Here is a 16,114-nt window from a genome sequence, read left to right as displayed (position 1 = left end):
CCCCTTTCCCTCCCCTCCGAGCCTCGCGTGGAAGGCGTCGCGGCTGCGCCCGCGTCTCCCGGCCCGGCGCGCGTCTCCCGGCCCCGCGGCGTCCCCAGAGAAGGCGGAACGAGCGCGGAACGCGGTCGCGGCAGGAATCGTGAGCCCGGGAATTAGCGTGCCGGAGAATCGTTGCAGAAAATCGATTCGGCCTTGAGAAGTAAGAGACCGCGTCGAACGCAACCTTGTGGGACTCACGTCGCTGGGCCGTCTCTCGTCCCCGTCTCTCGCTGCTTCGGCGACCCAAGTGACAGCGCCTCCAGTTGGCGGCGCTTCCCAGAGAGATCATCTGGTAAGATCGCAGCCACACACAGACGTGCGCCTGCGGTAAGCACGGCTGGCTACGTACGGTACGAAACATACATTCGTGGTCGGCAGAAAGGGTCCGCGGCGAACTGACTCTGCCCCCAGGCTGCTTGTTCTCTGCGTCAATGCGTGCAAGTTGAACTTCTATCGCGAGCCAGCCGTGCTCGCCGGAGGTGCGGGAGGAACACAACAAACTCGACGAGGAGAAATTAGTTGTCAATCAAGATGATGATGATGATTTAGAAGTGCTTATATCCAGTTGCTTCAGAATACCGGAAGGCAGCAGCGCGTTCCAGACGGCCGCAGGACCGCGTCTGGAAGCGCGAGCGCTGCGGTGACCGCCGTCGATGGCGGCAGCCACAAGCCGCTGCCGCTGGAGCGGCAGCGGCTTGTGGCTGCTGCTGCAGCTGCAGCAACAAGCCGCTGCAGCAGCTGCAGCAGCTGCGAGGATGGCCGCGGAGTTTGCGTGATGGCTGATGATGGCCCTGGACGGCATCGGCACGGGAAGTCAACAGCCGTTGTCTGGCGCAGCCCCCGCCGTGGGAATGAGAAATGCCGACGATGACGATCCCCCCCCCGTGTTGACCCCCCGCGCCTCTCCCCCCGCGCCCCCCCCCCCCCGTGTTGACCCCCCGCGCCTCTCCCCCCGCGCCCCCCCCCCCGTGTTGACCCCCCGCGCCCCCCTCGGGCCCCCCCCCCCCGTGTTGACCCCCGCCCCGGCTCCCCGCCCCACATCCCCCCGCCCGCCGAGTCGAGGTGCCGAGCTCAGAGTTCACGTCCTGCCAGACTCGAAGCGAGCGAGACCCCCAACACTCACCCCCAGCACTCACCCCCAGCACTCACCCCCAGCACTCACCCCCAGCACTCACCCCCAACACTCACCCCCAGCACTCACCCCCAACACTCACCCCCAGCACTCACCCCCAACACTCACCCCCAACACTCACCCCCAGCACTCACCCCCAGCACTCACCCCCAGCACTCACCCCCAACACTCACCCCCAGCACTCACCCCCAGCACTCACCCCCAGCACTCACCCCCAACACTCACCACCAGCACTCACCCCCAGCACTCACCCCCAACACTCACCCCCAACACTCACCCCCAGCACTCACCCCCAACACTCACCCCCAACACTCACCCCCAACACTCACCCCCAACACACACCCCCAGCACTCACCCCCAACATTCACCCCCAACACTCACCCCCAACACTCACCCCCAACACTCACCCCCAACACTCACCCCCAACACTCACCCCCAACACTCACCCCCAACACACACCCCTAGCACTCACCCCCAACACACACCCCCAACACTCACCCCCAACACACACCCCTAGCACTCACACCCAACACACACCCCCAACACTCACCCCCAACACACACCCCTAGCACTCACCCCCAGCACTCACCCCCAGCACTCACCCCCAACACTCACCCCCAGCACTCACCCCCAACACTCACCCCCAACACTCACCCCCAGCACTCACCCCCAACACTCACCCCCAACACTCACCCCCAACACTCACCCCCAACACTCACCCCCAACACACACCCCCAACACTCACCCCCAACACTCACCCCCAACACTCACCCCCAACACTCACCCCCAACACTCACCCCCAACACTCACCCCCAACACTCACCCCCAACACTCACCCCCAACACACACCCCTAGCACTCACCCCCAACACACACCCCCAACACTCACCCCCAACACACACCCCTAGCACTCACCCCCAACACACACCCCCAACACACACCCCCAACACTCACCCCCAACACTCACCCCCAACACTCACCCCCAACACTCACCCCCAACACTCACCCCTAGCACTCACCCCCAACACACACCCCCAACACTCACCCCCAACACTCACCCCCAACACTCACCCCCAACACTCACCCCCAACACTCACCCCCAACACTCACCCCCAACACTCACCCCCAACACTCACCCCCAACACTCACCCCCAGCACTCACCCCCAACACTCACCCCCAACACTCACCCACAAACCAGATCACTCACCCGTAGCACTCACCCCCAACACTCACCCCCAACACTCACCCCCAACACTCACCCCCAGCACTCACCCCCAACACTCACCCACAAACCAGATCACTCACCCCTAGCACTCACCCACAACACTCACCCCCAACACTCACCCAGAATCCAGATCACTCACTCCGAGCAATCACCTTTAGTCCTTACACGTGCCCCCTGCTGAATGTATTTGACTGCAACCACGTGGTGCTGTTTGTTGCTGGCCGCTTGACGTTCTGTGCTCAGTGGCAACTGTGATTCGTATGAACACGCACACACCCATGAACACCCACCCACCCATGAACACGCACCCACCCATGAACACGCACACACCCATGAACACGCACCCACCCATGAACACGCACCCACCCATGAACACGCACACACCCATGAACACGCACCCACCCATGAACACGCACCCACCCATGAACACGCACCCACCCGTGAACACGCACCCACCCGTGAACACGCACCCACCCATGAACACGCACACGAGGGCCTCCACTGCTGCTGCCTCACCCCTCGTGCAGGCCTCCAGCGGGCCCGGTGAGCGCCGCTGTGCGGCCACGAGCGACGTTCACGGCTCACTACCCCGTGCAGCACGAGTGGTGTGCTGGACGGGGTAGTGAGCCGTGAAGGTGACTCTGTCCTTCGCGGTATGCACTGCTGACTGCACAGAGGAGACTGCCATCTCATTTAGTGACTTGTGTTAATCACTAACTAACGACACACACACTCCCTCAGCCCAGATAACATCACGAGGCGATGTGGGGATGACCCTGCTGGGGCTGCCGTGCCTGAAATATTGAAAGTAGCCACCCCCTGTGAGTGGCTGGTTGAGTTTCCATCTGTTGAGGAAGTACGAAAGGCGATCCGGAGTCTGAGACCAGGATAAGCGTCGGGTTTCCCTCCGCCTCACCGCCGTACTCCTGTTCGCGTTCCTCTTCTGCGGTTTGCGCGAGCCAGGTCCGCCCCTCCGGCGCGGGACCCCACAGCCGGCGCCATGTCGCTCCAGAGCAGCGGGTGGCAGCAGAGAGAAGCACACGGCGCCAGCGCAAGGGCGGAGGGGCAGCAGCAGCAGGAGGAGGAACGCCGGGAGGTGACCCTCTTCCGCGAGTACCTGCGCATCCGCACCGTGCACCCCGAACCCGACTACGGTGATTTTGCGGCGATCCGGCGGTGTGCACGTCCCGTTCCCACGCCTCCGCCGACTCCTCGTCCGTCCCGTCGTCTCTCCCTCGTGCTGCGTGAATGCGTCGCGCGCAGCTCGGCTCGTGGGGCTGGGTGGCTCACAAAGTTCCGTTTTGAACGTGGTCAAAAAGAAAAGCCAAAGTGATTTCTGGCTCAAATGAGCGTTGAGGAATTGGTGCTCATCTCATGTTTTCAGCCCCAAGTCAGTGGTGGAAATTACACATTCCCATGGCGGAGCCAAGTCTCTGCGTAGGATAACGAGTGTTGACTTCACAACAAAGCGGTACTGAAGGTAGACCACTTTAGTTGATGTTGTTGAACTAGGTGAGAACTCAAGAGCCTGGATGAGTCTCATTTCAGAATGTTTTTATCAGAATCAGAATATTTATAAAAAAGCAAAACAAATAAAATGAAGTCACAGCAATAAAGCCAAATAGAAATGGGAGTAAAAAGATGACCGCATTACAGAAAATCTACACAGTGCACCACATCAATACGAAATCAAATGCATGTGCTGGAAAGAAAGTTGGCCTGGACAAATCAGGTTTAAAAACCGTTCACAGTAAAATGAAGTTACAGAAATATCAGCGTGGGTTGAGGTGATTGCTGCACCCGTGTGTACACAGAGGTGCAGTCAGACACGGTGCTGCTCACTGGTGCAGCTGCTGCTGCCGTGCTGACCCATGACCCATGCTCCTGTGATCCTGCCCATTCCCAGACTCTGCTGTTGCGTTTTTGGAGCGCGTGGCCATCGATCTTGACCTTCCATTGAAGAAGTATGAGGTTGGTACCAAACGTTGCTTAGTGAATGGGGGTGCGAGCTTCCGTTGCTGCTGTGTAATCCCAATTGAGTCATATGCATGGGTGATGGAGCGATGCAGAGACTGATACTGCTGATGAGCGTGGGTCGTGGTGGTGGGGAGCGGTAGTGTAGCGGGTATCGCGCTGCGCTATGAACTCGGTGACCCGAGTTCGATTCCCGGTCATGGCCAACACCAGTGACAATTGACGAAATCGGTCCTGGGCCTCCCCTAGTTTGACTCTGCCTCAAATAAGTACCCAGTGCAGTGTGCAAACATCGTTACTAGGGAGACAAAGGCGGCCGAGCGTGGTGCCGGTCACTCACCCCCTTGTCCGCCGTGCCGGGCTTCATAGGTGCTTACAGAGCACCTTCCCTGACAGTCTGTTAAGGCTACATGGGGGATTTTTGTCTTTGGGTGGCGGCCGGGGTGACGCGGGCCTGCGTGTCGTCTCTGTCTCTGCTCTCAGCTGGAGCCCTCTCTCGTTGCCGTGGTGATCACGTGGGAGGGCAGCAACCCCGCTCTGCGCTCCGTGCTGCTGAACTCCCACACGGACGTGGTCCCTGCCTTCCAGGTCGCGCGGCCACTTTGTGGTGCTCGGCGCAGATCACCTGGGAAGCCTCACCGAGTCCCTGTTGCAGGAGGGTCTTGCCGAATCGTCGCCGTTGGGGGCAATGTTGCTGCTGCTGTGTGTGATCCCAACAGTAGGGGGCACAGGTGGTGCATCTGCCAGTCATCTCAGTCAACCCATGTGCGTGTGTTGAACTTCTTTCGCACCGTACGTAGCCAACAGTGCTAATCGGAGGTGCGGCACCTCGGTCTGTCCCGTGACCTCTCAGCGAGCCTTCGACACTTCACGTGACCTCAAAGTGCACCTGGCCTGACACAGGCGCCATGGTGACGTCACCGCCACTTGGCGGTAAATCACTACTGTTGTTGATCCTAATTCAGTAGTTTCCAGGTACATTTTCGAGCAATGGGAAGTTGTTTGGTCAACACCAGTTACATTGTATGAGTTTTTTAGATCTGGGATGAAACCGGAGAACCCATCGGAATCCCATGCAAAACAAAGGAAGAACATTCAAACTCCAGCCAGAGGCACTGAAGTTGGCACTGCCCTCTCACCCTCGGCTTTATGTGAAGCATTCCAAGATGCAGGTCACTCCTTCCTCGTTGCTACATCAAAGTAAGCAAGCGCACACGAGGCCTTCACGGGATCTGTAACGTCTTAAAGCAGAGGGCGCGCGGAATTTTTCGGTGAATACTACTGCAGCATTAACCAGGGCAGCCTGCCGGATTCAAACAGCGAACCTCCACAACAAGCTGCACTGCCATGGTGAGATTCTCGTTCCCGTCTCCAGGAGCATTGGCAGTACGACCCGTTCGAGGCGGTGAAGGACGCCGAGGGGAACATCTATGGCCGCGGAGCGCAGGACATGAAGAGCGTGGGCGTCCAGTGAGTTCCCACTGCCCGAGCCGCCACGCGCTAATACATGACGTGCGCTCGCGTTGAATCACCGCTGCTGAAATGATGCACTCCCAGGAGGCTGCGTGACCCATGTGTCGATATGTGACGGAGGTAAATTTCCTGCTTAGTGGTTTTGTTCCGAGGCTTGGCTATCAGCTGGGCTGGTGAGGTTGAGGAGCTTCCATAGCCCATGGCCTCTTGTGCAGCATGGCCTATGAAGAGCGATCCTAAGTTAATCTATTTGGTTGCTTTGTCTGAGAGTTGAATTGCCGACCCAGCCACGATTCCACTCACCCACCTATTCCACCCACTATCCCACCCACCCAATATTCCACATACTCACTATCCTACCCACCCACCCACTATTCCACCTATCTACCCATGATCGCAGCTGGACGTGTGCGCCTCCCCTTGACCTCACAGCCTGGCTCGGTGAAGGAGCCTCTCGGTATGACTGCTCGCGGTTCCTGCCCCGTGGCTCCGTGTCTCTCTCCACCGGATAAGCACGTAGCGAGCAGAATCCCCAGCTGTGTTGGGAGGTTCGTCATTATTCTTGCGCTGTAGTCGAAGTGGACGTTTAACACGCAAGGACATCGCTGCACGTGACGCGTAGCGGGCGCTGCCGAGTGACGACCTGGCTTGCGGCCGTGTGTGACGTGCATCCCCCGTCCGTTACCCACACTTGCAGCAATCGCCGCGGTCCACGCTGATTTGTTTCTCTGACTTGATTTTACCGGGAACGGTTTTTAAACATCATTTGTCCAAGGCAACTTTCGTGACAGGAAATACATTTTTCATTAAAATTGATTTATGTTTAAACTAGATTCGAAGCTTTCGTGACTGCAGGAATTACTCTTTGGTTCTTTCGGTAAAGTCACGTAGAAAATAAAATCAAACAATAATAGAATACGACGTTTCGATTGCAACACAAGCAACCATCATCAGGTAAGAATGAATGATAAACACAGACACGGAAACAACACAGCAGACACACATGCAGAGCGAGACACACACAAAGACACACCGAGCGAGACACACAGCAAGACAAACAGAAAGACACCGACTCTGTGCCGAGGCCTGTGTGATTTATGTTCGTGCGGTTGTTTTTTTAGCTGAATTCTTTTCTTGTTTTGCCATTATTTCTATTTGTCTCTGCGCATTAGTATGCTTATGTCGTTTTGGTGACCCCGCTCACTATTGCAAATGATTCATCCTAGTCTCTTGAGTTCTCACCGGGTTACTCAACATCAACTTGGAACTCGCACAACCGAACAAGACCTGTGCCTCACGTGTTACCTGCAGATACGTCGAAGCGATCCGGAGACTGCGCGACGAGGGGAAGCGCTTCCCACGCACGCTGCACCTGCTGTTTGTCCCCGGTTGAGTCCCTCGCCACACGGTCACCGCTCAGCCCCGCGCTCGCTTCACCGTGCATGCAACCAGATTCAGGCAACCGCTTGCGCCACGGCTCATAGCGCACGCCGTGCGCGATGAGCTGTGATTGATGTATGCCTTGTGGCCGTGTGCAGATGAGGAGGTCGGAGGATTTCGTGGGATGAGTCTCTTCGTTAAGAGCCCAGAGTTCAAAGCCTTGAACGTGGGATTTGTTCTGGACGAAGGTAGGGTTGAGATCTGTTTTGCTACTTGTGATGTTTCATCCGCTTTAGTAAAAGGAATTGGTGTAGTTTGTATGGGGCAGCGATGCAGCTCAACGTAATCACATTCGCCATTTGTTGCAGAGGTCTGTGGCTCAAATTCGACACGCCACTGATTAACTCTGCGGGTGCATTAACCTTCAAATACCCCACGCTGTCTGCTTCGCAGTGGACATTAAAGATCCCGTGACACCATTCGAAACGAGGAACCAATCGCATGCCGGCATCTCGGTCCAAATTTGAAAACCTACATCGCAAATTATTCACTTGGTATTACAACAGCAACATCGCTCCCTTCTGTGAACCACTGCAAACTGCGTCTTTACAGCGGCGCCTTCCTGCGATCAGATTGATGGCGCTCAGAGCAAATGTGCTGCTTAGTTCCATGGGAGGACATGGTTTTATGGGTAGTAAGTCTTAACACCACGTGCCTACCCCATATATATTTAAGTTCATATTGCACAAACTTCGATGTCACAAATCACCTTTCCACATCTGTCCCTCCACGTGTGTATGTGTTGTGCTGTCTGCGTGCGTGCGTGCATGTGGATGTGTATTTGTCGTGCTGTGCGCAGGCCTAGCCAATCCCACAGATGCGTACACCGTGTTCTACGGGGAGCGCAGCTGCTGGTGTGAGTAGCGTCACCGCACTCCACGCTCCTCACTCCCCGCCCACCACACGCCGAGCACCGTGCGGAGTGGGCGAGGCGGCGCTGGGGGAGATCACATCAGAGTGACGGCGCCCGCCGACTGTGCGCGTGCTGCGTGCATGCGTGCGGTGTGCGTGCGGTGTGCGTGCGGTGTGCGTGCGCGGTGTATGACCGCCACGTGTGCTTGTGCGTGTGGCGGCGCAGGGGTCACCGTGAAGTGCACTGGCCACCCGGGGCATGGCTCACGCTTCATCACCAACACTGCCGCCGAGAAACTGGTAACGGATTTTCTTCCTCCATTGCCTCGGTTTTGTGAGTCAGCTGCTTGGCTTCTATGTGTGTGCTGCACGTGTAGGTACGATGTCACTGTCTAGAGGCACATCAAGCCATTACTTTACTCGTCATGTTCCGAGTCTGGGGGTAAGGTGGTAACACCACAGCCAGAAGCACCTGGGTTCGACTCCTGACATAGGTGCCTCTCTGTGTGGAGTTTGTGTGTTCTCTCTCCCCCTGTTCTGTGTGAGTTTCCTCCCATAGCTAAAAAACACCCACACAGTGTAACTATTACTGGGCAAAACATCCCAATGCAGGAAATTTTACTTTGGAATGATCACACACAGCAGCAGCAGCAGCAACATCGCTCACCACTGCAAAAACTTTGACAGGACCCTCCTGAAAAATAATATTTTAGGAGGCATTCCTGAGTAAAAAAAGCCGAGTATAAATAATATTTACAGAGCATTATGGGTTTCAGGAAATCAAGCAGACCTTCCTTGTCTGGGTTCCCATAAAAGTTGACAGGGGGTGTCAACTCGTCCCCTCTCGGCTTTGGGGCGAGCGTTGCCCAGCGGCATTTGTTCCCTCTGCTACCTGCCTTGGTGCGTGATCTGTGCATCGATGTTTTTCGTTCCAGCAAAAGATTATAAACTCCTTCCTGGGCTTCAGAGAAAAGGAGAAGGCAAGGTGATTGTGGCGTCGCGATCGCGCGAGGTACCCACTCGTCACCGCCCTCCACCGACGTGCAGCGCGATCGCTGGCATCATCGTGAGCGTCAACAAGTTAGAGCGGTCTCCTGCTCGTGTCTGAATGGAGGCTGCACGCACGTGCCGAGTGTGACCGCTATTAGCCAAACGTCTCCACTAGGGAAACATTTTCTGCAACCGCTGTCATTGCTCAACCCGAGCTGTTCATGCCTTTGATGTTTGCATTGCCTCTGTGCTGTTCGCCTATTGGTGCGTTCTCTGGTCTTATACTGGTGGTGAGACAAGTCCGTAAAGGAGGCTGTCTCTGGTGTAGACCAATCGGTTTCAAAGACAATGCATACTTTATCAAATCATGTTTGCATGTTTTACCACAAGCATGTGTAGTTAATGCAAACTTGATGCCTTGCAATAGGTGTCCATTTGGTGTTTGAATATCTTAACACCTCCATTATTTCCAGAGAGTAAAGCCTATTCTTTTTTCATGATTTGATATCGGCAAAAAGGGTCCCATAGATATTCCCTGCACGTCACTCGAGTGGAGACACACATTCACGCGAGCATCGCCCCCTCCTGCGACAAACTTGGCAGGACCCTCCGGACCCTCCTGAAATAGCCTTGAGACTCAGTGAGGCTTTCCTGAGTGGAATCATCGTAATTAAAACAAAATAATGATCCTCCATCCCATCAGCCACATGCCCTTTGGTCATTCCAACATTTCAGCAGCATCAGTTCAACACAAGCAAAACTCTGGACCAGTTTCAACATTCAGTGTCTCCTCAGCAGTCGGGCTCGTTTGAGCCGCTGCTTGTGAACTGCCCCCTGCAGCAGGCGAGGCCCCTCTCTCTGGTCGACACCTTGGCTCCTGCTTGTGCCGCAGGCTGGACTGCAGTGCGTGCATGACGCTGGGCGATGTCACCACCGTGAACCTAACCATGGTGCATGGCGGAGTGCAGTACAACGTGGTGCCCGTGGAGCTGGCCGCCAGCTTCGATATCCGTGTGCCTCCCACTATCGACCTGCAGGTCACGCGCCCCCTCACCCAGAGATCGTCGCCTCCTCAACCACAGCACGTGTGCCAGTGTCGGTGTGTGTCAGTGTGCGTGTCAGAGTATGTCACCGTGTGTGGCAGTGTGGAAATGAGTGTCCCTTTGGATGTTGCTGAGCATCAGTAATGTGCCGGTGTGGAAGTCTGTGTGCCCGTTTGGATGTCAGTGTATGCCTGTGTGAGCATCGGTGTGTGTGTGTGCAGCTAACATCGGTGAACATCGAAAATGGTCCTGGTCTTCTCCTAGGGCGACTCAGCCTTAAATAAATACCATGTGCAGTAAATGGCATTGGGGAGACAAAGGTCCATCGCCCCATTCGGGCCTTCAAAGGTGCTGTTTGCTAACAGCACTTGCCTGAGCAGCCGGCGTGGGCGACACGGGGGACCTTTGTCTTTGCTTCGTTTGTGGTCCGACTCTGTGGCTGCACCGGAGTTCAACTCAATCAAAGTCTCCCAGTAGACAACGGTGGCCAGAGAGCGGTGACGGCAGCGCTGCTTCTGCTGCTCCCGCTGCGGTGAGGCTGTCCTGGGTAGACAATAACAATAACGAATAGCAATAATGCTGCTGTGGAGAGGTGCCAGAGCAAATGGCTGTGCCCGTGGTGCCCGCAGGCGTTCGAGCAGCAGCTGGAGAGCTGGTGCCGCGAGGCCGGGGACGGCGTCACCTACGAGTTTGCCCAGGTGAGCGCTGCCCTGCCACTCGGACCGCTCATGCTGGAGAAGCTGGTGGGGCTGGAGAGGCTGGTGCAGCTGGTGCGGCTGGGGAGGCTGGTGGGGCTGTCTGGCTGGTGGGGCTGTCTGGCTGGTGGGGCTAGGGAGGCTGGTGGGGCTGTCTGGCTGTCTGGCTGGGTAGGCTGGTGGGGCTGTCTGGCTGGTGCGGCTGGGGAGGCTGGTGGGGCTGTCTGGCTGGTGGGGCTGTCTGGCTGGTGGGGCTAGGGAGGCTGGTGGGGCTGTCTGGCTGTCTGGCTGGGTAGGCTGGTGGGGCTGTCTGGCTGGTGCGGCTGGGGAGGCTGGTGGGGCTGTCTGGCTGGTGGGGCTGTCTGGCTGGTGGGGCTGGGGAGGCTGGTGGGGCTGTCTGGCTGGTGGGGCTGTCTGGCTGGTGGGGCTGGGGAGGCTGGTGGGGCTAGGGAGGCTGGTGGGGCTGTCTGGCTGGTGCGGCTGGGAAGGCTGGTGGGGCTGTCAGGCTGGTGGGGCTGTCAGGCTGGTGGGGCTGTCTGGCTGGTGGGGCTGTCAGGCTGGTGCAGCTGGGGAGGCTGGTGGGGCTGTCTGGCTGGTGGGGCTGTCTGGGTGGTGGGGCTGTCTGCCTGGTGGGGCTGGGGAGGCTGGTGGGGCTGTCTGGCTGGTGCTGGTGAAATTGGTGAAACTGGTGAAACTGGGCTGGGCAGGCTGGTGCGGCTGTGCGTCACGTGGTGCGTCGTGACGCCGTGTGGTGGTGCTCTGTTCACAGAAGGGAATGGACCAGAGTGTGACGTCTACGAGCGAGTCGGATCCCTGGTGGGGCGCCTTCTCTGCTGTCTGCCGCGACATGTGAGACGCGCGCCGACGCACGCCACTGACACGCCACTGACACGCCACTGACACGCCACTGACACGCCACTGACACGCCACTGACACGCCACTGACACGCCACTGACACGCGTGTTGTTGCGATCGTCGCTCCGCCACCGTGCCCCCTCCGCCATTGCATTCACAACACGGCGGCGCTTGCGACACACGGCACTCTGGTGGGGCACCGGTTGTCTGCGTGACGGCGCCCACTGCGATTGGTGACAGTGGGGAGTGGTGGCGCAGCGGTTAACGCTGCGCCACCACTCCCCACTAAAGATACATTTTTTGCACTTTCATCTCGATTTTTTCTCACCGAACTGCGGAGCAGTGAGCGACGAGCACGGCGAGCGATGTCACCAGGACATTGCGACAATGGAGAAACGCTCTCAGGGCAAATGGAGCCCATCAATGCTTGCAGACTATGGCTGGACAGTGACAAGAGATGATCCATAACAAGAGACAAGCCAAGAAGCGCCGAGTAGACACTGAATAAGGACTAAACTATGTACTTATATATACATAATCGTTTTTTGCCTTTTGATTCATAATACATTTTATTTATATAACCTTTTTGCTGAATTTCAAAGTGTTACATGAACAGCACAGGTGACATGTTATCATGTAAAGCAACCATAAACACATGAAAAGACCTAGGTTTACAACTTATGAGTAAAACTATATCTACACAATATACATAGACATAAAATGTGAAAACTTAAATATCTTGAGAACAGTAGCCAACCAGTTGTTTTGTCATTTGAATTCAGCATATCAGAATCCATAATAAACATCACATTGCATCTCTGAAGCAGACGTCTAAAAAATTGTAGACCTTTGTAATCGATTACGTTGGGTACTGGTGCCTTCATTCTCACAACGCAGGGCAATCGTCACGAGGGAAAGCACCGCTGTTTCACAGTCTGCAATAGTTCCCACACTCGGGTGATGTTGCCGCGACTGCAGGTGTGATCCAAATAGAGTAATTTGCGGTGTGATTTTTCAAATTGAGTAAATGTGGACCGTGACACCAACACACAATGGCTACTCTTTTCGAATGTGACGGGATCTTTCACATCTGCTGTAGAGCAGACAGCGCAGGTTTTACAGCGAATCCCCCTGCAGTGGTAACAAGAGTGGCCTGCTGGACTTGAGCCACGAACCTCTGCAACGAGCGGAGGGTGATGGTTCTAATCTGCGTGGGCCACGTGGGCCTCTCGTGCTGCGTCTTCACAGGAACCTGGACGTGAAGACAGAAATCTTCCCCGCCGCAACCGACAGCCGCTATCTGCGCGAGGTAGCACGACGCGTGACACCCCAGTGCCTGCTGAGGCTCCGTGCCGGGTCTCCTCCATCGCGTTCACCCACGCCGAATCACCTTCAATACGCACGCAACACACCTCCCCGACGTACTCTCCCTCCACGTAAAAACTAAAGTCTTTTACACATCCCAACACCCCATCTCTTCTGTAGGCCATATCGTACCCGTTTAGACACCTCTATCTGGCCAAACAGAAACTGCTTAGGCATGCGGTAGCTGGGCATGCGGGTTACGTGATCCAGCCAACGCAGCCTCGCCTGCCGGAGGAGCCCACCGATGGGACTTTGGCCAGATCGTTCAAGGATTTCTGAGTTCCTCACACAATCCCCACAATTGAGTGATTTGTGGCTTATTTTTCAGCATTGGGATGTTGTTTAGCCAATACCAGTTACACTGTGTGGGCTTTTACCCTATGGGAGAACAATGGAGAACCCGGAGGAAACCCATGCAGAATAGGGGGAAAGAGAACACACAAACTCCACACAGAAAGACTCCCAAATCCAGTAACTTCTCTCTGTGAAGCGCGAGTGACACCCAGTGCCGTGTGGTCTGCGCGTAGATTGGACTTCCGGCCATCGGCTTCTCTCCGATGAACCGCACACCCATCCTGCTCCACGACCACAACGAGTTTGTGAGCGAAGCCGTGTTCCTGCGTGGCATCGACGTGTACGCGGGCATCCTGCCAGCCCTGGCCAGCGTGCCTGCAGTCCCCACCGAGCACTGATTGCCCGCCGGCTCCTCTACGCCACGCTTCCTCGATCAAACCTCGACCTGAAAGGCTGGAAACCCGTTGATACATTTCCTATATCAAACACTGCCTGAAACATTGAAACCTGTTCATACACTTCCTGTGTAAAACAATCTACCTGAAAACTCAGTTCCAGGACTCTAACTGAAGGAATCTGTAACCTGCTAATCACGATTGTCCAGGATTGTCTCTAACTGAAGGAATCTGAAACTACCTGCTAATCAAGATTGTCCAGGACTGTCTCTAACTGAAGAAATCTGAAACAACCTGCTAATCACGATTGTCCAGGACTGTCTCTAACTGAAGGAACCTGAATCAACCTGCTAATCAAGATTGTCCAGGATTGTCTCTAACTGAAGGAATCTGAAACTACCTGCTAATCAAGATTGTCCAGGACTGTCTCTAACTGAAGGAATCTGAAACAACCTGCTAATCACGTTTCTTGACTCTATCTCTCTCTGCCTGAAAATTTAAATATAAAATATGATCACACACGAGCCAGTAATGCACCTTTAAAATGTAATGTACATCCTCGAAATTTGGAAAACACCATAACCAGTTAACCAATTTACTTGAAGCATGAAATGTCAACAATGTAAAATTACTATCTGCCTTGACCTCGTAGATAACATTTGCAAACTTAAATGGCTATGGCCCAAAGCATGGCGCGTGTGTGCACAGCTGCATTCAATACAAGTTGCAAACCTGATCCTGGGTCCGTCTTTCTCTCCGTCTCCAAAATATTTTAAAACATTATTCCCCCGAAGTGTGACGAACATCTCTCCACTCCCGTCCATCACTGATCGGCTCCTCGGGGCCCAGCAGACTCCACAGCCCGGATCGACCTCCTTCCAACTCTGCTGAAGATGGCGCCTCGCGCGCTTTTTTCAGCAGTTTTACTTAACCTGATTCCTGTTTGTCGTGGTCAAATCTGGTAATCAACATTAGTCTACTTCCTGTTGTCCAATCAATTCGAAAGTTTGCACACGTACTCGGATGACAATGCACGCCTGTATCAAAATCGGCATCAATTAATGAGCAACTTTAAAGCAATTTACATTTTGTTGCATATAGCAGCAGCGATGCTGTTGCTATATGTACGTGATCCCGATTGAGTAATTTGCGGTGCCAGTTTTTTTGGCAAAATTAGACTGTGAAGCGGTCACACAGTAGCCTAATCGTTTCGAATGATGGCACGGGACTTTAACATCTCCTGTGAAGCAGACGGCACACGTGTTGTACACTTGAGGTATTAACCGGGGTAGCCAGCCGGTGTCGAATCGCGAACCTCTGCAACACGCAGTAAAAGTGCGAACGCTGGATCGCGTCTCCACCCCAGACTTTGTTGAAATAGCAACTCAGCAGATCCGCCAGTCACGCTGCGGCCTTAGCCGGAGAGCATGCATAATGGGCAACGTTTTGGGTCAACCCCCTACTTCAGAGCACAGAAGGGCCAGACACGTCGTCCGGATATCAACCATTTTAAGGCCGCAGTGTTGGAATGTTAATTTTCATCATTTGTTCTTGTGTGGCACTGTGAGTGCAGTATCAAAAACTGATGGCTGTTAAATGAAGTTATTGGTTTGAGACGAATGCCATTTGAACGTGTTGCACTTCAATAAAAATGAATATCCACGTAGAAATCATCAAACTTGACACTTCTCTGATTGTGGACGATGGCGGTGGAGATGAAGGGATGGAGTGGAGGTGATGTTGGTGACGGTGGAGGGATAACACCTTCACCAATTGTTGTTTGAGCTTGTACAGCCCTTTGGGGTTAGGGACGTGTTTTTTGTGGAAGGCACTGCGCATGAGCGATATCAGTGTCACCACCACCAAAGACCCCCCCCCCATCCGTGTTTACAGACTTTTGGGGCAAGTGCTATTAGCGAGCACCTCTGAAGGCCAGAATAGCAAACGAGGGGATGGAGAGTCACCACCACGCCCGGCCGCCTTTGTCTCCCGAGTGGCCGCACCAGGTACTCATTTGAGGCCCAGTTGACCTAGGGGATGCCCAGGATCGGTTCAATTAATCGTAATTGGTGTCGGCTGTGATCGGGCTATGTGCGCTTTGAGGCCACGTGAAGCGTCGAAGGCTGGCTGGCAGGTCACGGGAAAGACCCAGGTGCCATGGGTTGACTGATAGACGCACCAGCTGTGCCCCCACTACCGCCACAACCATCAACCACCACAACCATCAACCACCACAACCATCACACCACAACCATCAACACCACAACATCAACCACCACAACCATCAACCACCACAACCACCACAACCATCAACCACCACAACCATCAACCACCACCTCTGG

At 55.0% G+C, this 16,114-nt stretch overlaps 1 protein-coding gene across 2 annotated transcripts; it reads left to right on the top strand.

The window, feature by feature from the left end:
• Positions 1-26: 26 nt before the first annotated feature.
• ACY1 (aminoacylase 1) lies at positions 27-16,009 on the top strand. 2 transcript variants are annotated; one of them, XM_078872252.1, is made up of 15 exons: positions 27-331; positions 3,360-3,550; positions 4,303-4,367; positions 4,854-4,958; positions 5,746-5,840; positions 7,155-7,231; positions 7,382-7,471; positions 8,083-8,139; positions 8,362-8,435; positions 9,071-9,120; positions 10,030-10,162; positions 10,798-10,866; positions 11,633-11,712; positions 12,967-13,027; positions 13,611-16,009. In XM_078872252.1, the coding sequence occupies exons 2-15, from the start codon at positions 3,397-3,399 to the stop codon at positions 13,773-13,775; spliced, it is 1,275 nt and encodes a 424-aa protein (XP_078728378.1). In that variant the 5' UTR covers positions 27-331; positions 3,360-3,396; the 3' UTR covers positions 13,776-16,009. The 2 variants fall into 2 exon arrangements, with proteins under 2 accessions (XP_078728378.1, XP_078728377.1); XM_078872251.1 differs by having other exon boundaries at positions 29-331; positions 10,018-10,162.
• The last annotated feature ends 105 nt before the right edge of the window (positions 16,010-16,114 follow it).

Source organism: Lampetra fluviatilis, chromosome 34, assembly GCF_964198595.1.
Source record: "Lampetra fluviatilis chromosome 34, kcLamFluv1.1, whole genome shotgun sequence".
NCBI classification, from domain to species: domain Eukaryota; kingdom Metazoa; phylum Chordata; class Hyperoartia; order Petromyzontiformes; family Petromyzontidae; genus Lampetra; species Lampetra fluviatilis.
Note: the sequence above shows the minus strand (reverse complement) of the source record. Positions and strands in the feature narration are given on the sequence as shown.

Excerpts from the sequence above, each read along its gene's own strand:
- ACY1 (XM_078872251.1), top strand. The coding sequence starts at position 3,397 with ATGTCGCTCCAGAGCAGCGGGTGGCAGCAGAGAGAAGCACACGGCGCC. Across the intron at positions 5,841-7,154 it reads ATGAAGAGCGTGGGCGTCCA|ATACGTCGAAGCGATCCGGA; the intron begins GTGAGTTCCCAC and ends TGTTACCTGCAG. Across the intron at positions 9,121-10,017 it reads AGAGAAAAGGAGAAGGCAAG|GCTGGACTGCAGTGCGTGCA; the intron begins GTGATTGTGGCG and ends CTTGTGCCGCAG.